Source organism: Asterias rubens, chromosome 1 (genome assembly GCF_902459465.1).
Source record: "Asterias rubens chromosome 1, eAstRub1.3, whole genome shotgun sequence".
Classification (NCBI taxonomy): domain Eukaryota; kingdom Metazoa; phylum Echinodermata; class Asteroidea; order Forcipulatida; family Asteriidae; genus Asterias; species Asterias rubens.
In genome coordinates, this window is record NC_047062.1 from 25,165,866 (window position 1) to 25,187,548 (window position 21,683).

Here is a 21,683-nt window from a genome sequence, read left to right on the forward strand (position 1 = left end):
TGTATGTGCGCGTGTGTTTTGCTGTTGCAATGCACACATTTATATAGTATCTTTCAAAATGGGAGGCCACAAGTCTCAAATGTTAGCTTCCTTTTGTTTACGCTAAGCAGCGATTTCCTACAGTAAACATGTTTTATTGTTGTCGATAGTAAAGTTTAAGTACTGCACATAAGTACATGCATGTATGATTTGTGAGCGTGTCTACCTGTTGAAACGGAGGACTTTAACAAACGGGATCCGTGTGTTTGACATAGTGAGGACGTCCTCGTGTACAAATCCAATGGTGGACATCGTTAAAGGTCCAAACAGTGGGAGAACAAAGAGAAGTCCTCGATTAGCGGGATTCAAAAACATGTGCCATGTGTTTGTTCTAATGCAATGCATACATTTATTTAGTATACGCTGTATATCAAAATGGGAAGCAGTCATTGACTAACTGACCAAATAATAACTGTCAAACTTCCTCTTTTTTAATTAAGTTAAAGGGAAAGTACACCATTGTTTTCTAAAGAGTAAATTCATCTTCTATTTTTAATAACCACACCATAGAACCGACCGATGAAAATTCCTTCAAATTTGCACCCAGTATGTGTTGTGAGGTGGAAACTTTTGCAAACTCAAAAATTGGGCCTGTTGGGCTGCTTTTGATTGCAGCAATCAAAAAAAGTAATGATGGAGTGTAATGGGGGAGAAGTCACCCATGACAAATGTTAATAATTTGGGATTGACCAAAGAAAAGAGTACTACGTGTATAGTGGGATTTGAACCACCGACCTGCGGTTTAACAAGCCGGCACTCTACCAACTGAGCTACAATGTGCAATGTATCTAGCCCTATATTGGCAGTCTCCCTATCTTTTCAATATCTTTATATTAAAGGCAGTGGACACTCTTGGTAATTACTCAAAATAATTATTACCATAATACCTCACTTGGTAACAAGTAATAGGGAGCTGTTGATGATATAAAACATTGTGAGAAACAGCGCCCTCTGAAGTGCCATAGTTTTCGAGAAAGAAGTAATTTTCTACGAATTTGATTTTGAGACCTTAAGTTTAGAATTTGAGGTCTCGAAATCAAGCATCTGAAAGCACACAACTTCGTGTGACAAGGGTGTGTTGTTCTTTCATAGTTATCTCGCAATGACAACGACCAATAGGAGACTTTCCAACGCTAGGTGGCAGCAGACATACCGGGTAAATTTCCATTGTTTACGTAGTTCTGAACATGCGCATAATTCTGAGAACAATGGATTTACCCGGTAAGTCTGCTGCCCTCTATCGTCCCAGAAAGTCTCCCATTGAGCTCAAATTTTCACAGGTTTGTTATTTGATGCATATGTTGAGATAAACCAAGTGAGAAGACTGGTCTTTGACAATTACCAAAGGTGTCCAGTGTCTTTTAAAAGAGATGCTTTCCAGTAGTGAACCAACCAAACCAGACAACAGAATGAATTTTAACCAGCCAGTGCTCCAACTGGCATGTGGTAAACGAACCACTGTTAAAGAGTATGCTGCATGGATTAAAGAAGTACTGGTGCAAAGCAAATATGGCTCATCAATCAGATGTGAAGCCTTAATTAAATAAAAATACTGAAATTGTTACTTTAGACTTGATGGTAAATAATTAATTCTGGCGCTTCAGAGACCATGGTGTATTAACTGTCAGTAAAGGCCCACACATGTCTTATCTTGCTGAATTCCCCCCCCCCGTCAAATTAATGAAACAGAATTTCTGCTGGGTTTTTAGATGCAGATACATGTTAGATATTGTACGTAATATGGAACTTGTGGGACAATGGAACTTGTGGAACAATGGAAAGTGTCAATTCAGGGTTTTTTTTCTCGTCATGTTAGTTGTGGGGTGTCATTGCCAAGTGGTTCGCGCCCTGGACTAAAGTAGTGTGGGTTTGAGTTTCGGTCTTAACAAGTATGTCCATAAGCAAGAAACTTAACCATGGGACATCAAGCCCTTAGCCCTGTGTGTTGTGTAAAGCCCGGTTCATAATTCCTGCAAATGCTTTATGCGAATTTCCTTGCGTCACAAAGGGAAATGGAGCGCGTACCGATTGTTTTGTCACCAAAAGTCAACAAGCCTGCCTTGTTGCTTGGAGTATTCTTAGGGCCGCCATTCATCAATTTTTAGTCGTTTTTGTGCTCATTGAAAAACCAGAGGACTGGAATAAAGGAACCAATCACATCTTTGACAGTCCTTTTAAAATTTCTTTTAAAGAGATTAGTATTAAAGTTCCCCAAAGAGGGCATGAAAATTTAAAAAATCTGTTTGATTACTTGCAGTCTAATTATATTGTGTTAACGGTGCACCGACAATTTGTTGAAGTGTCTGGCCGGGCAACTTCCATTACATGCAGTTGACCTACTCAATATTTACAGTGGTGAAGGACCACCTTGAAAATAAATTGAACAAGGCTTGAAATTAATTGAACAAGGTTTAAATTTATCTTCTCAACTAGAACGGCATGGAGTACTCAAGCCACAACAGCTGTTTATGGACAACAAGAATTTCTCTGTAACGGGGAGACAGAATTTCTATCTCACTGTTTCGAAGAGAGAAAAACTGACAGCCCATGTGACAAAGTATGGGTGCTATTCGGAAGTTTGCTATCTTGTGCCTTGGACGCGATTCCTAGTGACCACTGCCCAGCCCTTACATGTCCATAAAGTCAAGTGGTTAATCTGCAGAATTTGCAATCCCATTGAGCTCACATTGCGATTTAAACATGGTTCAGAAATCTTAAATTATCACTGTCTACACTCAGACGGTAGTAGTAGCAAAAGATCAGATTTTCATCATCACCATACGTACATGTAGATCAAATTGGTAACCTTATTCTGGTTAGCATAAGTTTGATGTGCTTTGTTTGCTTAAGCACATGAAGCAGCTCTATGAATTTGGGCCGAGAAATCAACTCCTTACATAAAAAAGCTTCCTGGAATTCTACAGACGAATGGTTCAAAACAAATCATTATCCTGCTCCTCTGTTCCCTTTGATCTGATCATTCTGACAGCATCACAGATTGTACATGTGACAAGGTACTTTGGCTGGTAACCTTATTCTAGTAAGCAAAACTATGATGTGCTTAGCTACAAACAATTTGCTTAAGCAGCTCTAGGACATTGGGCCCAGGAATCAACTCCTCAGATAAAAAGCTTCCCAGAATTCTACAGACGAGTGGTTCAAGACAAATCAACATCCTTCTCCTCTCATCAGATTGTATTTTCCTGACAACATACCGCGCTGGTGAGCCCCTGGCGGACAGGCTAGCATTGCAATAAATGTTTCAATTAGACTAGAAGGTGATAAATGAGGGTCCCATGTTGGCAGTGTCCCTGTACACATTCTTCCCTGTTGTCCAGCTGCATTTTTGTAATATCTCTGACCAATCTACATAGTATAACTAAAGAAGCTGGTGGTAGTGGCTCGTTATAGGAAAGCTCTAGATAAAAACATTACCATCTCTGGTAGTTAAGTCTTAATTCAACATAACAAAGTGAGATGCTCTAACATCAAAATGGCATCTACGTATTTTAACATTGGTTAAAATAGCTCCGTAGGCACTGGGGTGGATTTCACAAAGAGTTAAGACTACTCTTATCTCCAGTTAGGACGACTTATTCGTCCTAACTTAGGACTAGCCTTATGTTTTTAATAACTCCTGAAGAGTCCTAGGACTAGTCCTAAGTTAGGACCATCTTTGTGAAATCGACCCCTGGACACTTTCGGTAATTCTCAAACTATTCTCACTTGGTGTGTCCTAACATATGCACAATAAAACAAATCTGTGATTATTTGGGTTCGATAAGTCAACGAAGTTGCAAGAAAATAATAGGAAAAACGTTGTTGCATAAATTGTATTTTATTTATTCATCTATTCAACTCAGACAGGTGCATAGTTTCATACTTTTGTTAAACAAAGAAATTTCAAGATTCAATTCTCTATAAAAAAAAAAAAAATAAAAAAAAAACCCCACACAACTGATTTGGTAATCCTCGCCAGCTTGAAATGCGTTGTCTCTACCCCAATAGGGGTAGTTCCTTGCTGTTCCCTCTCCCACCCTGTTTCCTGTCCTTGCCCAATCTACCCTCATCTCTCATCTATTCTTTACATGTTCCTTGTTGTAACCTTTGTCAGTCATCTTCATTCAGGACCAGTGTTTTGGTATGCCTACATGTACGTTTATTTTCCTATTTTTTATTTTCCTATTTTTTAAACTAATATTTTATTTGCAATTACATGTATTGTTATTGTACTTTATGAAAAGGCCAAATAAAAATTATAATAATAATAATAATAATAATAACAACTGAATCTCAGTTACATTTTGTCTAAAACTGAAATCACTAATGTATCACGGAAATAACATTTAACGGAAATAAGATCCTCAACGGCAGTATCCGTAAATTGATTGACGTTCTCACAAACCACTAATGACTAAAAGCTTTCAAAAATGTCTCTCAATTACATAGAATGATAAAAGGTAAATATTTGATCAAGTACAGTATCGGCCATCTTCATGACAATCTATTTTTCAAGATTATTTGATGAAAGTGAAGGGCTCTAATGTTGGATTCCCAGTGGTTTTGCATCCTGGTTCAAATCCCACCTCGGGAGACAGACAAGTGTGTGCTCTTGAAAGAATGATCGGCAAGATTAAGAACCAGATTTATTTATATTAGGTTTATCTCCTGGACATTTGACTTTTGACGTTTGGCCAGTTTTCTCACATGGTGTATTCCAACATACTGTATGCATAAAATAACAAATCTGTGAAAACTTGGGCTCCATTGGTCATTGAAGTTGCAAGAAAATAATGGGGGAAAACACACCTCCGTTGCACAAATTTGTGTGCTACAGATGCATGAGAAAGGCTTTAGGTCTGACCTCTTTCTCAGATTCAAATATTTGAGTGAGAAATTAACCCTTTCTCAAAACTGTTTTACTTCAGAGGGAGCAGTTTCTCGTAATGTTTTATCAACAGCACTCCATTGCTTGTTACCAAGTAAAGTGGATTTTGAAGTCGAAACGTTGAGACCAAATCAAGAACTGACTCCGGGTCCGTGGAAGTGCAGTTAGTTACGATCCTATAAGCTAAAGTAGTAATTCCCAGCCAATTTTCTATACCTTCCGGTAGTAGTTAAAAAGCAGGACAGTTCTTTCAGAACTGAGAAGTCTCCCAAACATCCGATTAATCTACTCAGCGGTAGTAGAAGAAAAACAGAAAGTTCTCTAAGAACAAACTCTAGCTGGCAATTAGATATTACCGCAAACCAAATATATCAGTTTTGTATGGTAATATGTATTTTGCCAAATCAGTGCCTTTAACTTGAGATTTACTAGTTAGTTTCTCTTTACATTGTATATTTCAGGTTATTGGGTACATTGTAACATCAGATCCTCAACAGTGCCACTTTCAAGATGTTCAATCCTAAAATGAATTCAACAGACTATGACGATGATGAGCATCTCCGTGAAGCGGAGGACAATTTCTCCATCCTCATGGGTGTCCTGCACATCTTGACCATCCTCGTGACGACCCTCGGAAATATTCTAGTAATCACCGTTATCATTAAGTCCCACAAGCTCCACACTATCACCAGTGGCTTCCTCCTTAATCTCGCCATTGCAGACCTCGCTGCTGGGTTGTTCCTCGTCCCGTTCGCCGCAAGCACTAGTCTTAACCTGGAGTGGCTCTACACCCGTGCCTCCTGTACATTCCTCGGTTTCCTCTACACCGTCTTATGTTTCGTATCGACATGGACGCTCGCGAGCATCAGCGTCGAGCGTTTCATCGCCGTCAACAATCCATTAAAGTACCATCAGATGATCAACAAAAGACGCGTCATTATTGTGATTGTTTTAATCTGGACCTGCGCGATGATCAACGCTTCTTTTGCCTTCGCGGAACAAGAGGCATATGTGTATCTCCCGCAATATACCTTCTGTCTACTCAACTACCGGGATAGGATAGCGACTGCGATCATTATACCGATTATAGCGATCTTTATTCCGTTCTGTTTGATGTGCTATACGTACATGTCGATTGGACGGATAGCATGTTCGCACGCTAAGAGGAAGGTCGTGGAGTGCAATAAGGATCATTGTATGTTTGTGGCTCCGAAGACCAAGGACTATCGAGCTGCTAGGATATTAGCGGTCATGGCAGGTGAGTAAAAAACAAACATGAATGTAATCTTTGAAGTATACCTAGGCATGATACCTCACGGGCTCCATGCCCCATGGCCATTGCCTTGGTGCCATTTGTATTGTACAGTAGAAGTTTACAATTTCCTCACAGGGTGCTGTTTACCAAGGAGAAAAATCCCTTGGTGCCCTTGCCCTTCCAAAAATGAAGATGCAGGCCTTTTTTTTTTTTTTTTCTAGGCACAAAAAGATATTGTTAAGAAAAAACTGGTTCAATTACAAACTTCATAATCAGTATGCTTTTCGAATAAAATTAAACAATGATGTTTTTCAAATTACGGTCGAAATAAGCATACATGTATGAGTGAACATGTAATGCACTAAAAATACATCTGATGACTATCTTTTGTCAACGTCACTAAAATTTGTACGGCCCTGTTTGTTTTAAAAGCTAGAGGCTTGGACTAAATTTGCTCAAATATCATGTTGATTTAACATGGTTGCAATTTTTCAGAGGTTTTGATCTCTGTGAAAGTAACAAGGGTCCTTGGTTGTTGTTTTAAAATCAAGGATGCTACTTTTTAACATCGATGTGTTTTTTAAGTATTAAAAATTGTCTCTGTTAAAAATAACAATGCTCCTTGGCTATTATTTAACCAGGATAGCTTTCACACAACTCGGAGTAATGCTACTTTTAACATCGATGTGATTTTAGTAAAAGTCTCTCGTTTAAAATTGTCTTGTGTGAAAGGGCCTTTACAGACAAAAACACCATTACAAGAACTTGAACCCGCACTCGACATGCAAGAGTCTGGTGTACACTGTACACCAGACTCTTCTTCTACCCACCACACACTAGTGATGTATCATCCATTAACCACAAATAGACTCTATACTTCCTTTTATTCATCAGACGGTTATTTTCTCCAGATTTTGGGCAAAGCTTCATTTCTAAAGATAGGGAGTCAGGGCTATGTTTGGTTGACCACATTGGATGACTCATGGGTTGTAACACAGAATTCACGTGGGAAAGGGGAAACCCGCAACTTATCAAATAATCTGCTGTTATTAGACATGCTGCCGCAGGAAAACATGCACTTGAAGTGCATTTGCATTAATGGGCCCTGACACACTCTTGATACATACTGTGATAGTACACTCATGGTAGTGGGTCAAACCCATTAAAGGCACTGGACACTATTGGTAATTACTCAAAGTAATTGTTAGCATAAAAACTTACTTGGTCAGGCCTGTGAGCGGGTCATGAAAAAAAAAGCGGAAAATTGTTGTCCGGATTTTGGGCCAAAATTGCGAACGTAATAAAAGGCTTTAATTAAAAACTGAAGCGTAGACAACACATTCACAGAAACAGTAGGCCACAATTCTTACATGTAACAATGTGTTGTGCATCCTCATTTTCAATATATTTTTGTAGCATTCCTTTAGAAATAAATCCACAAGCGCGATGAGTCCTCGTCGTCGACTGCCATTATGCATTAATTGTCAAAAAAAAAATACACTGTACATACAACGTACGGTACGTACGGACGTCGCGTGGGGGAAAACCATGTGTGCCTAATCTTGTCTCAAGGTGTTGGCTTTTTAGTAAAGCGCCCTCTGTTGGTGCAATTGAATAATGACATTGAAGTACATGTAAAATAGACATCGCGCTGAACGAAAAATTAACAACAACGGCTCCAATGAAAGACCAAGACGGAGCATTTTACAGGGTCTAGCCCCCGACTCATGTCAAAATCAAATCAAAGCGCAATTGAAGTGCTTCCCGATTCCAGGTACGCGCTGCTTGACAATCTATTTCGGATGTAAAAAAAGAAGATAAAAACGGAAAATTAAAAAGAGCGGAAATCCGCCTTAAAGCGGAGATTTCACAGGCCTGTTGGTAATGAGCAATGGGATGCTGTCGATAGTATAAAACATTGTGAGAAACAGCTCCATCTGAAGTAACGTAGTTTTTGAGAAAGAAGTAATTTCTCACTAAAATGTTTGAATTGATTTCGAGACCTCAGCTGAGGTCTCGAAATCAAGCATCTGTGCGACAAGGGTGTTTTTCTTCCATTATTCTTTGAAACTTCGTCGACCAATTGAGTTCAAATTTTCACAGGTTTGTTATTTTATGCATATGTTGAGATACACCAAGTGAGAAAACTGGTCTTTGACAATAGGAGACTTTCCAACGCTAGGTGGCAGCAGACATACCGGGTAAATTTCCATTGTTTACGTAGTTCTGAACACGCGCATAATTCTGAGAACAATGGATTTACCCGGTAAGTCTGCTGCCCTCTATCGTCCCAGAAAGTCTCCCATTACCAAAGGTGTCCAGTGCCTTTAATGAGAATCTCCGCTAGAACCTTCAAACAAATTTTCTAAAGCAGCTACACAATCGGGCATGTTCAAGGCACAAAAGAGCGTTCACATGGGCAAATGCCCGCAATCCAATTTAACTGTCAGAACGTTACATATGCTTGACTGCATTGCACATATGCAGGAGCAGGGAGTGTTCTCCTCCATGTAAAAAAAGACACTTCACATACGATTTTTTATTAATTTGAACATCCATTAAAGATTGACATCCTTACAAGTGGACCACACATCAACTTTTGAAACTCACTTTACCTATTGCATGACTGGGGAGAGGTACGCCTACACTGTTTGTGAATAATACTAGTTAATTTTGAGCCTCGTACAAGTGTTTGAATTACAAAAATTCAAAATTTGACAACAATAATTTCATAAGGCTGCTTTAAAACTTTTACTTTTTTTCAAAGACAAAAGAATTTGGGTTGGCAACATTTCTCAAGTCGGTGAGCAGGCACCAAACTTGCCAAGCTGACGATATTTTGACTTTGATAAATCCTGCGGACAATTAAAATGAAAAGGTTACCAGAAGGACTGGCTATTAACTGAAACACTGTCAAGACAGTCACAGAATTTACGTCATACATCCTTTACCTCAACATTGAACCAACCAATTTATTTTGTTATCCAAAAAAGTGTTCCCCCTTCAGTTTAGAGGCTGGCAAATTGCGAGATCAAAAACCTCTAGGCAATACAAATCCCTCTCTCTGTGGTCCAGGTAGCTAGATCATCAATTCCCAAATCTACTTTCAAATCTCTCTACACAACGATTATTCTTCTAAGTCCTATACAAATAAAAACAACGCTTAAAGGAAGCTGTTAGATTTGGACTTCAATAAATCCAGCGGACAAGTGAAATAACAAAGATAACTGGCATGGCTGGCTAGTAACTGAAACAGTGTCAAGGCAGTTACATGTACATCATTTACCGTCAACATTGAACCGACCAATTTATTTTGTTGTCTAAAAAAGTGTTCTCCCTTAACTTCGGAGGCTGGCAAAATGCAAGACAGTACCTACATGCAATTAAAATCCCTCTCTCTGTGGTCCAGGTAGCTAGATCATCACTTCCCAAATCTACTTTCAAGTCTCTCTACGCACCGATTATTCTTTTAAGTCCCATACTAATAACAATGTTTAAAGGAAGCCGTAGATTTGGACTTTGATAAATCCAGCAAACAAGTGAAATAAAAAGTTTACTGGTATGGCTTGCTAATAACTGAAACACTGTAAAGGGCAAGGCAGTCACAGAATCGTATTTGTACAGTACATCTTTCACATCTTTCACATCCAGGCCTGATACTAAACGGAGGCAACGAAGGCGATTGCCTCCATGCCCCCTGGTCATTGCCTTGGTGCCCATGAAATGCTCTCAGTACAAATTTGCGATTTCCTATCATAGGATACCCTTTACCAAAGAGCAAATGCCTTGGTGTCTTTGCCCTTTCAAAAACGATGCATACAGGCCTGTCTTAGAGTTGGACTTCGATAAATCCAGAGGACAAGTGAAATTGTCAAGACAGCATCTTACTTGGTATATCCTTAAAGCCATTGGTCACTTTTGGTAAACAGTATTGTCCAAAGGCCCACACTTGGTGTATCACAAATTATATATAAAATAACGAACCTGTGAAAATTTAGGCTCAATCGGTCATCGGAGTCGGGAGAAAATAATGGAAAAACACACCCTTGTTTCTGCATGTTTCGCCGTGTCATGACATGTGTTTTGAACAAATCCATAATTCTCGCTTAAGTGTCTTAATGTTTTCTCATTAAGTAAAGCATTTCATGGAATAATATTTCAAGAGAAGTCTTTCACCATTACCTTATGTAAACCCTGTAAGTTATTTGTAAATCTGTGAACTTTTGTTTTGTTTTATGTTCCGAAAGTGTATAATTGCTTAAACCTCAACATTGTACCAACCAATTTATTGTTGATATCATCACACAGGTGTGTTCCTGGTCTGTTGGATACCATTCACCATCCTCAGCCTATGGCAAGCAAGCACCGAGGTCAACTTTCCATTTTTCCTGACGGCAACCTCAATATGGTTAACGTTCCTAAGCTCCGCCATCAACCCCTGGCTGTACTCCATTCTCAATAGAGCATTCAGACAAGCCATGAAGAGTCAGGGTGTAAGACTCCTGCAGAAACTCCACATTCTGAAAACCGACGACGCCATGGACATTTTGGAGAACACGAGTAGGGGGCCAAGCAACTTCCACGCAACGAATCAGAGAGCGAGCGCCCTCAAGAAGAAGACCTTGACTATGCGCGAAAGTCAGAAGAGGTCGAGCAATAATAATGCCGAAGTGGATAAAGATAAAGATGCGACAGAGGGTGAATGTAGCGCCAACCAAAATGAGATGTTAGTCGAGTCTATGCCAGGCAGACTAATCGCTTCATGATAGTGTTGAATAAATAATAAACACAAGACGTTGCTGGAGTGGATGACTATAAACTTTTGGACCGCATTCCCACTGGATCCACAGTTGCGGGATCAGGAGATTAGTTGAATCGTGGTCGCGTTCCCACTTGAGTACGATCGCGCATTGATCCCCCTTTTTGGGAACGGAAGTGGGTTCAAAAAAACACTGTTTTGCTAGCAAATTGCGGGGTCTGATCCCCCTTTGCGTTCCCAAGACTTTTGACCGCCCATTAATCCACAAGGGCGAACAGATCCCGCTTTAATCCTACTCCCGAGGTGGATCAAAATTGCACGGTCAGATCCTGATTGCCCTCGCGTTCCCACTGGAGCTTATTTCTCTTCGAGCTCCCTTTGATCGCTCTTTCGGGGTCTTGATTGCCTTTTCTAGAATTGGGAGATCAATGCGGGGTCCAGTGGGAACGGGGTCTTGGAGTGCTACGGTTGCCTGCGGCTGGTTCATCACAGTAAATACAGCTGCCCTTAGCCATACTACATGTAGCAGCAGCCGATGATAATAAGGAATTATTTCAGGGACAATGCACTCCAAAAATTGTTTAAGGACGGCTTTCTTTAATGTAGTATGGGTTTTCATTTGGTTTCTGTTTCTCAAAAATTGTACAATCTTCACACCATGTACGTGTACAGAAGGCGATCAGTCTCAGAGCATACTGATCGAAACGTCGAGTTGAAACCAATGGTTCTTTTCAGAACCACCCCCAACTCATTAGAGATAGTCATTACAGGGTGTTACCGCAAACCTTTCCATATCGTATTTCCACCATGCAAAGTTTCAAATCCTACTTGCATGTATATTGTATCTCTTGTGCAATAAACTGTGATACACAGATGTCCATCTCTTGTGCAATACTATGCCTACAGGATACATTAAGAAATAGACATAGAGAGTTTGTGAACAAACTTGAGGTGTTCGTTTTCCGGGAGTAAAAGCCTGGTGTAAAAAAAACTTTAAAAAAAACTTGCACCTTTGTTCTCAAGGTTTGTAAAAATGAAAACGTCAACAACCCTTTAACACATTGTACATGTACCAAGTGCTTTTCTCTAGCCATTGATTACTGTAACAGAATCCCAACAGCAGATTGAATCGATGACAACCAATCACCACATAAGCATCCCATCCCCAAGGACACCTTAGCTTGCACCGACTTCATAAACTGAATATGGTGAAACATATTTCACTTTCAAGTTCCTCGAATGTGGCTGCTCAAAGCTAGAAACCTCCTCAGACTCTGAAGAAAACCCACAGGACCACAGGGAATGTATATGTAGTGCAGAAGTTTCATCTTCTTTTTCCATACGTGTCCTTTGCTAAACTTTCAGAAGGAGTTTTTGGTATTGAGTTTGAAAACCTAACCAATAACAAAATTGATTTTTGGGGTTGAAAAAAGAAAAATTTACTAGAGTTGGATTCGAACCAACGACCTCCAGATTAACATGCTGGCCTTCTACCAACTGAGCTGTCTAGCCCTATGATGCCGGTCTCCCTATTTTGTCAATATCTTTGTTCGGGGGGGGGGGGGGGGGGGGGGAGTTATAACTATATAGCAAGACAGTTCTCTAAAGAACAAAATCTACCTGGAAAGTAGACACACACAGAGTGTTACCGCAAACCCAATATGTAAGTTGTAAAATTGTTTTGAAAAGTGGAAGTAAACACACTTGAACAGTGGGTTTTTGTTTGGTCGTGAGGTTTGCAGTGACCCCAATGCTAAAATTACTGCAATTGGGCCAGTGGGTATTTCGTGCCAAGAAAGAACATCGATGAAATCTTGCGAGTATTTTTAGCGATTCCGGTCCATTAAGTCGGGTCCCTGAGGATAACAGGTTCCACCTGTATGGATCCATCAATAGGAGGAAGGGCTGGGTTGTGAAGATCATCTCAAGTTACATTGCCAATTTTCCAGTACATTAGCTTGCAGTAGAATCACTCCAATCAAAAGTAGTGTATAGTCTCGCCTTGCCTCATTATTTTTTAAATTAGCATGGGGTGCATTCGGGGTTATTCCTTCAAGCGCTTGAAAGTAGGTTTTTGTTGAAGACCCCTTGCAGCTGACATTGTTCTGACAAAAGATGTGTATTCTTATTGGCTTGTCACACGAGGCAATTTTACAGGCATCTTTGAGGCGACCAATAGTCTTGGTGCAAGACGTTTCTCGCTTCCCTTTCACGCACAGCGCGGCTAACTCACCAACAGCGCCCGCATCGACTCGCCGGACTAAGCCCATTCACCGCCCCCATTGGTTGGCTTTGTTTCTCGCGGGGCGGTGAGTGGGCCAAGTCAGGTGAGTGTGTGGCGCGGTCGATACGGGCACTGTTGGTGAGCTGGCCGCGCTGTGCGTGAAAGGAAAACAAGAAACCTCTTGCACCAAGACTAGGCAACCAACTGCAGTGTAGGTTACAATACAAGACCACTTCAGATGTTCAGTAGCAAAAGAGTAAATTTCCAAACAATCCCCAATTGAGAACATGTTTGGCAAAGGAGTTTGATCAGTCATTAGGTGCTCCTGCTGCTCACACTCTGGAAGCAGTAAAAAATATCTGAGTTCAGATCGGGAACAACAGTCAAGAACACAGTGTGTGCGTAAAAACTGGATCAGAAACTGCTATTCAGTACATGCATCACGTTTAGTCTATCCTCAGTATTGAGTGGACGGATGCCTACTACTATCACGCATGATATTAAGAACTTGGGAAAAAAACTTGGCAAATTTGATTGCCTACAATCTACAAATGCTGACCTATATATAGTGTACGCTTTGATAGGCTTTTTAGGTCGTTTCAATAACAATTCCACTAATTTTTCTGAGAAAAACTAAACTGGAAATCAATTTTAACCAGATCGCTTTGGGATTACAAAATCCCGTTCCCACTAACAGTGAGTGATTATTTTACTGCCTAAATGCAATTTGCTTTTTGTAGTAAATATGTTTTGTCCATGAAATGTCCTCGTATGAATACCCATTTTAAGATGTCTTCGCCTTGACATTTGCAGTTTTCAACAGCTTATACTTCTTTTACGGTTGTATTTCTGAATCACTTTCAGGGATCCTGGCCTGATAAACAGGGAGACAATGAAGGCGATTGCCTCCATGCCCCCTGGGGAAATTTACAATTTCTTCACAGGGTGCCCAATTGCCCTTTCAAAATACAGGCCTGAGACGTTGGAAAGCTGTTACATAAGGGCCAATCATCAACCCATGCAAAGATTAATAGTCATTATATCGGAAGAATTGAAAGGCTTAACAATGTTGCAGCATACATTAATAAAGCCATTTAAAAGAACTGCATGCTTCCATTTCGGAAAGGTGCAGGGGCACCAAGGCATTTTCTCCTCGGTAAAGGGCACCTTATTATCAGGCAATTGTAAATTTCTACTGGAGCACTTCAAGGGCACCAAGGCAATGACCAGGCGGCATGCAGTGATCGCCTTTGTTGTCCCTTAAGTATCAAGCCTGCATTATAAGGCACAAATCCATCCGTAGATTTAGCATGTTTGCATCGTCTTTTGACCAGTGCACAAGAACTCAATAAAACTGTTGTCAGTGTACGGGCAACCCTGCAAAATGGCGCATTGACAAGACCATCAACAAGCATGCAGCATGCACAGAAACTTACATGTAAATACCCGTTTATCAGATCACCGCTGCAAGTTGCATCAAGAGTTTTGGCCTAAATAGTGTGCAGGCCTGAGACTTCATGACGGCAACGAAGGAAATTGCCTCCACACCCCCTGGTCATTGCCTTGGTGCCCTTGAACATGACATGTCATAAGCTGCCCTTTATGCCTCTATGGTGCCCTTGCCCCTTCCAAAAATGAAGCATGCAGGCCTGATTGTGTGCTCCAAAATGAACCGGTTGAGAATGAAGAATACCATGCCTGATTTATTTTAACTAAAAAGGGTCAGTTTAACCATGGTTTAACAGAGCCACTGCAATCTGGTACATCAATTCTTTTCCATCGACCCACTAATGGCAAAGACGAGGGATATTGGTACAAAAATGTCACTCAAATGCGCTCGATTGACCATTAGAAGAGTGCATTATTAACAAACCATTACATTAGAGCAATATGATGAGCACTAGGGCGAAGTGCAGGTTCTATAAAAAGATTGCTTGTACAATTTGTTACCGGTAGAAAACGGCATCACAAGCTCCTTAATTGTTCCATTTGATTTCAAGCAACCTTCACTAAATTCAACCCCGTAGGAGACTTCGGTCATGAAGGTATACCCACAACCTCTATATCTGTGCAATTTGTTCTGGAGAATTGTAGGTCGAAACGTGCAAACTGTGGCCAAAACGCGGGGAGAAATATATATTTTATTTTGTTGATTTATTTATTTGTTTCTTTTACTTTAGATCAAATTCACAAAAATTGTCAACTTAAAACAATTTAGAAAGGCCCAGATTGCACAGAGGGCTTTTAAAAAACACCAGGAAAAGAAAAAAAAAAGGTTAAACGACCCGTTTCAATTCAGAGTGCTTTGGCCAAACTTCCAAATTCAGTCAATATTTTGTTAGAATCTTTTGAGAGATACATGTAACAACTTTTAGATGCCAAGTCAATGAAAACAGAATGATTTTTCTTTCAACCTTGGCCATAAAATTCCATCATCAATTTCAAACAAATAAAATGAATATAAAAAGAAGTATTTTTTAGTGATTTGTGCACGGAAGTATCGCTTAGTATTTCTATATTTTTGATTAAATTAAATCTGGGACAACTTCCAATTTGGATTTTATTAGAAACAGCACAAAAAAGAATAATGATAAAACATGTCTGGAACTTCTTTGTGTCTCAATTTGTAGAAAAAAGGTCCATGAAATCCCATCATCAATTTTGACATATAGTAACTTGTGCAGAAAGTATCGCTTAGTATTTCTATATTTTTGATTAAATTAAATCTGGGACAACTTCCAATTTGGATATTATTAGAAACCGCACAAAAAAGAATAATGATAAAACATGTCTGGAACTTCTTTGTGTCTCAATTTGTAGAAAAAAGGTCCATGAAATCCCATCATCAATTCTGACATATAGTAACTTGTGCAGAAAGTATCGCTTAGTATTTCTCTATTTTTGATTAAATTAAATCTGGGACAACTTCCAATTTGGATTTTATTAGAAACCGCACAAAAAAGAATAATGATAAAACATGTCTGGAACTTCTTTGTGTCTCAATTTGTAGAAAAAAGGTCCATGAAATCCCATCATCAATTTTGACATATAGTAACTTGTGCAGAAAATATCGCTTAGTATTTCTCTATTTTTGATTAAATTAAATCTGGGACAACTTCCAATTTGGATATTATTAGAAACTGCACAAAAAAGAATAATGATAAAACATGTCTGGGAGTTATTTGTGTCTCAATTTGTAAAAAAAGGTCCATGAAATCACATCGTCAATTTTGACATGTAGAAACTTGTGCAGAAAGTATCGCTTCAGAATTCTCTATTTTGATAAAATTATGTCTGGGACAACTTCCATTACTTGATAATATTAGAAATCGCACATAAATAAATAGTAGTATTTTAAGTAACTTCTGCAAAAAGTACCACTTAGTATTTCTCTATTTTTGATAAAAACTATATCTGGAACAACTTCCATTACTGGATAAGATTATAAACCGCGCAAAAAAAAAAAAATTATCAAAACATGACTGGGTCTTATTTGTGTCTCAGTTTGTAAGAAAAGGTCTCATAGAATCATTGCTTTCAAAACAACTGGTTAATGTGGAGGCCAGAGACTGTGCCAGCTCTTGTTTTTCATTTCAACAAAATGTAATTTATCGATCTAGTTCATCCTGCGAAGGGAAATTAAAGAACATTTCTGTAAAGGCCACCCATAGAGCTATATATATTGACTAGAGCGCAAACATCCCATACACGCACTAAGGTTCTGAAGCCGTGTGGGCGCATCCATGTTTATGTACAAACCAATACAAAAGCTTGAAATTTTGTACGGCAATTGTACGGCTATTTGCATGATAGTGCGTTTGTTCTTTTTTATGTGTCATCGAAGCAAAAAATGCACCAAATGTGAACGCACAATCTGCTGATCAGCGTCACAAACTGCGAGCGTCATGTGCGTCATGTTAAAAAGGCGCGTATATTTTGTTTAGAATATAGAATTAGCTGTTGCAAACAACTTACCAACCAAATGGACCGAGAGTATAAATGCAAAAAATAGTTAATGGCCTGACGTTTCGACCCTAGCAGAGTCTTTCTCGATATATTTTGTTTAGTACGTCAATCAGGTCGTAGTTACGGTTTTCGCTGCAATGTGTGTTCTCTTACAATTAAAATCAATCCGAATTCCACAACACACCAAACATGTCTGCGCCTAGGGTGGCTTCAAAACGCAGAGCAAGTTAGCGCTCTAGTCAATATATTTAGCTCTATGAGACCACCTCATAAGAAATGACGTCACAGGGTCGCGCTTTTATTTCTGGCAAACAAAAGAATGATGGATTTATTCTGATTGGAAAACGGTGAAGTGCCCTCGGAATTTAATTACAATTGGTATTATTAGTAACAAGATGATGGATTGGTTATGAAAGAAGTATAACAAAGACGGAGGAATAAAACTCTTATTTATAGAATGTAATGGTCACCAACGCTTATTTCTGTGAATGATAAACTTATCTTGTTAAGAAACAGGTAATAATACCAGGGTGGCAACTGCACGCCTGTATGCTTCGTTTTTGAAGAGGCAAGGGCACCAAGGCATTTTCTCCTAGTTATAGGGCAACCTATCTAGGAAACTGTAAATTTCTACTGGAGCATTTCAAGGGCACCAAGGCAACGATCAAGGGCCATGGATGCAATCACCTTCTTTGCCTCCAAGAAGTATCAGGCCTGCAACTGGATTTCATTAGGATTTGTGACTGTATAAAACTGGAGATAGAAAACAAAACCACCAAAGAACGTCAGTGTTTGTGACCTATTATACAACATTGAGGTTCTTGCTACATCCACATGAATTACATGTGATATTTCATGCTTCAAATTTATCTAGCAAACCTTTATTGATGGTAACCAACTCCTGTATAATTTGGCAACAATTGGTTAGGGATATTTTGAGTTTCAAAAATTACATAATTTAAAAAATTGTTGTTAATTTAAATTTATGTTTTTGGCGTTTGGTAACATTTCTTTTTCATTCACTTATATTTAAAAGTTTTCTAAAGATATAAGATAGATAAACAAGTCCATCGTTTACATAATTCAGTTTTGATAAATAATAAACTTTGACTGATTGTCCAAAATATGATGATGTCATCATGTCTGTTTACATTGACCTCATTGTTTGATTATTCTACTTCTGATTTTTGATTTGTTCCATTATTTTCTCTTGTACAAAAAGACGGAAATAAATGTTTTCTTGCATTGAATTATTCAGGTACAGTCTTGGTTTTTTAAACTCTCTCAAGTTTCAAGGTTCAATGGGCCAGACTTTTGACCGCGTGAGGGCACTCTCAATAGACCTTATGCATTGATGTCATCCTGCCGCCATCTTGAAGATAAAACTGTGACGAAACAATCCAAAACGCACTGATTTGTACGCACGGCGCACAGGATTGGCCAATGAACAACCTCCTTTTGACTTCTAGGTGAGGGCACCCTACTAAAAAGACGCCATGTGCATAAGGCCTATAGTATTTTCATCACTTCTGGGGTATACGCGATTCCTCCTGCACAGTTCCGTCACTTTTGTTGTGCCATAGTTTTAAGTTGCTTAAAAGGTAATGGAGCTTTTGTTCGTGATGGATTAGATGTCTGTGTTGGTAGTGTGTTCCAGTCTTTAATAACACCAGCAAACATGTAAGACAGGAAAGAACAGTTTTTCCCGATGATTGTACCGTCTGTTCACGTACTTAAGACCACCCCCCAAAAGGTACTTGAAAACATCCAAAAGTGTTTCAGGTACTTGAATAAAACATTACCACAGTATGTGTGTATGTTAACTGATGACACGAAACGCAATCCATTTTGTAAATCCGGAATTGTGAAATCAGCCTGTGGCGTACAAACACTCCAACCAGTGAGCTGTACTCAGCATTAATCGAACCATCTCACTGCAGCAGACCAGCTTGGGTTTTAACACAGCAACTAAGAAATGCCGCTAGCGTAAACAAAATGCTTAGTGGGTCCCTCAGGATTGTCAGCACAGTAAGTAGTTTGAGTTTATCAGAAGTGAGGAGAGTGCCAGCTTTATTATGTGTGCAGTCGGAAGGAAGTGGAAATATGGATTATTATGGGGGTACCGATAGGACGTGTGCAACATGATTACTTTTTATTGTATTCGTCTTCAGACTTTAAAAGCAGTGGACACTGTTGGTAATTACTCAAAATAATTATTAGCATAAAACCTTACTTGGTGGCGAGTAATGGGGAGAGGTTGATGGTATAAAACATTGTGAGAAATGGCTCCCTCTGAAGTGCCATAGTTTTTGAGAAAGAAGTAATTTTCCGCGAACTTGATTTCAAGACCTCAAGTTTAGAACTTGAGGTCTCGAAATCAACTGTCTAAACGCACACAACTTCGTGTGACAAGGGTATTTATTCTTTCATTATTATCTTGCAAGTTCGATGACCGATTGAGCTCAAATTTTCACAGGTTTGTAATTTTATGCATATGTTAAGATACACCAACTGTGAAGGCTAGTCTTTGACAATTACCAATAGTGTACACTGCCTTTAAGATCAAACACTTATAGAGCTAACCTATATCCCTAACATTTCTTTGGTGGTTGGATTGAACTATGTATTCTTTTTGATTCCATTAAAGTCTGCTCCGAGATGGTGCACAGTGTCTTAGCCAGGAATTTGGAAAGTGGGAGTGCAAACTGAAAAAGTGGGAGTGCAACCTAAAATCACTACAAAAAATAGAAACGTGTGCGTAGCACACAACACGAACGTGCAGCGCCAAGTCTGTCTCTCCCCCACCCCCCTCTCTTAAGGGCCCTGGAAGCTCTGGCTACTGTATGTGCTCTCTGGTGGTTTCTGATGCATTTCTGGTACCTATTTCTGTTACATGTAAACTATTTTGATTTAATTTTTTTTTTTTTCAACTCGAAAATGAGAGGCTTTAAAGCACAGATATTGTAAAGGTGATCGATGTCCACTATTAAACTCTATAAAATGTTTCTGGGTCAATATTAGGCCAGTTCAAAGCAGTTACTTGGACCATGGAGCTGTGCTTGGACCCATTTAGCCTGAAATGATTCAAAAGCGATCAAATAATGCAGAACAAGTTTGCTGTCAACAAAATATTTTTTGGCATGTGTTACTCTTGATACAAATTTTTGCTTAAAGACTAAACAAAAAAATGAAGAAGAAATTAAGAGTTATCATTTACTAATGTTAATTTTCTTTCCATTCTTGTCCATTCGATTTCAAAACTATAGGCCTAAGGTCAAGAAGCTGATAACAGTTTTTGTATTTATTTTAAACAAATCATTTAGTTAATGTAAAATAATGATTCACACAAGTATTTGCAACCATCAAAATGCCAAGAGTGATTTACATGTACCATAATTGATTGCTTAATTTAAACTGACTGATCATGGTAATTAATATTTTCCTTAGTATGTGTTTAGGTTTCATAACGTTTAAGTCTTACAGGTTCCAGTCTGCGGAGAATAAAGAACAAACAGTTACGAAAGACAGTGCCATTTAAATAGTTCCACTGGGCAAAAAAAACGTACCATGCATTGAAAAATAAATTTGGGAGGTCTACAGCAAAACCAACTTGAGATTTGAAAAGAAACATGAACCAGTTTTTGAACCTTTCGAGCGGAAAACAAACATTGTTTTGTCAACTGCATTAACACACAAGAGATGCAAACATTGAAATCCAAAAAAGTCTCGATGTTTCAACCAAACTCTACAACGAACAAACGATGTGCCCTTGAATTTCTAGAAGGAAAAAAGATCGTCATGTTTGCCGCCGTCGAGTTGGGAAAAACTGCGGAACCAATCTACAAAGCAACTGCAGAATGTATGCGGTAAAAGGTGCACTGCGCCGCGTGTCACTCAGTTACCGATACTGACGTCATAGTAGAAAAATCCAGAGCGCGATGGTTTGTAGGATCGTGGAGATGAGATTGGTACCTTAATAATCTGAACGAAAACGCGTGTGAATTCGCCTCTATCATACCACAAAGGCATGGAGTTCATGCTGCCTGCTGATGACGACGACTGACTGTTAAAACGAAGTCTGCGTGTCTCGCTTGCGTTGTGTAATTTGCACGTGCGTTGTGTAATATGTGGTTTGTGCGTTGTGTTTTGTGTAGTCGCAATGTGGTTAGCGTTTTCGAGGCAACTTGGAGTGATTGAAATTTTGATTCAAAAAGAAGAAGGAAATCTGGTAAAACCAAATCTAATTTCACTCACTGCTGTTTTTAAACTGTTCATCAACAACAAAATAATAAAAGAAGTTCAGTAATTTTCACTGAAATTATTAAACAGCACGGCTTCACCCAAGCCGTGCATCAAATTTTTGCCCGTGTTTTCAGCCCAACTGGCCGTGCTAACACGGCGTGCACGGCTCGCTAGCTAACACGTTGATGGTGCAATAAACCGGTAGTTGACTAATGTGTGGGACTGACTACTAAGAAGCGCCCCTTTAACCTCTTCAATTTCAGAATTCCCGACAAAACACAATTTATATTTCTGTCCTTACAAATTGTGC

The 21,683-nt window shown here is 39.2% G+C and overlaps 2 protein-coding genes across 2 annotated transcripts in view; one reads left to right on the forward strand and one right to left on the reverse strand.

The window, feature by feature from the left end:
* The first annotated feature begins 5,414 nt into the window (after positions 1–5,414).
* Positions 5,415–11,695, forward strand: LOC117291794 (histamine H2 receptor-like). Its single transcript, XM_033773711.1, has 2 exons — positions 5,415–6,185; positions 10,491–11,695. Exons 1-2 carry the CDS (start codon positions 5,438–5,440, stop codon positions 10,946–10,948), a joined length of 1,206 nt encoding a protein of 401 aa, XP_033629602.1. The 5' UTR covers positions 5,415–5,437; the 3' UTR covers positions 10,949–11,695.
* LOC117289789 (protein transport protein Sec23A-like) overlaps positions 11,250–21,683 on the reverse strand; it is a 30,045-nt gene continuing 19,611 nt past the window's right edge. The window contains exons 12-14 of the mRNA XM_033771044.1: positions 13,175–13,317; positions 11,770–11,841; positions 11,250–11,352 (exon numbers count right to left, since the gene is read on the reverse strand). Coding sequence (XP_033626935.1) covers positions 11,250–11,352; positions 11,770–11,841; positions 13,175–13,317 — 318 coding nt within the window. The remainder of the gene's footprint in view (positions 11,353–11,769; positions 11,842–13,174; positions 13,318–21,683) is intronic.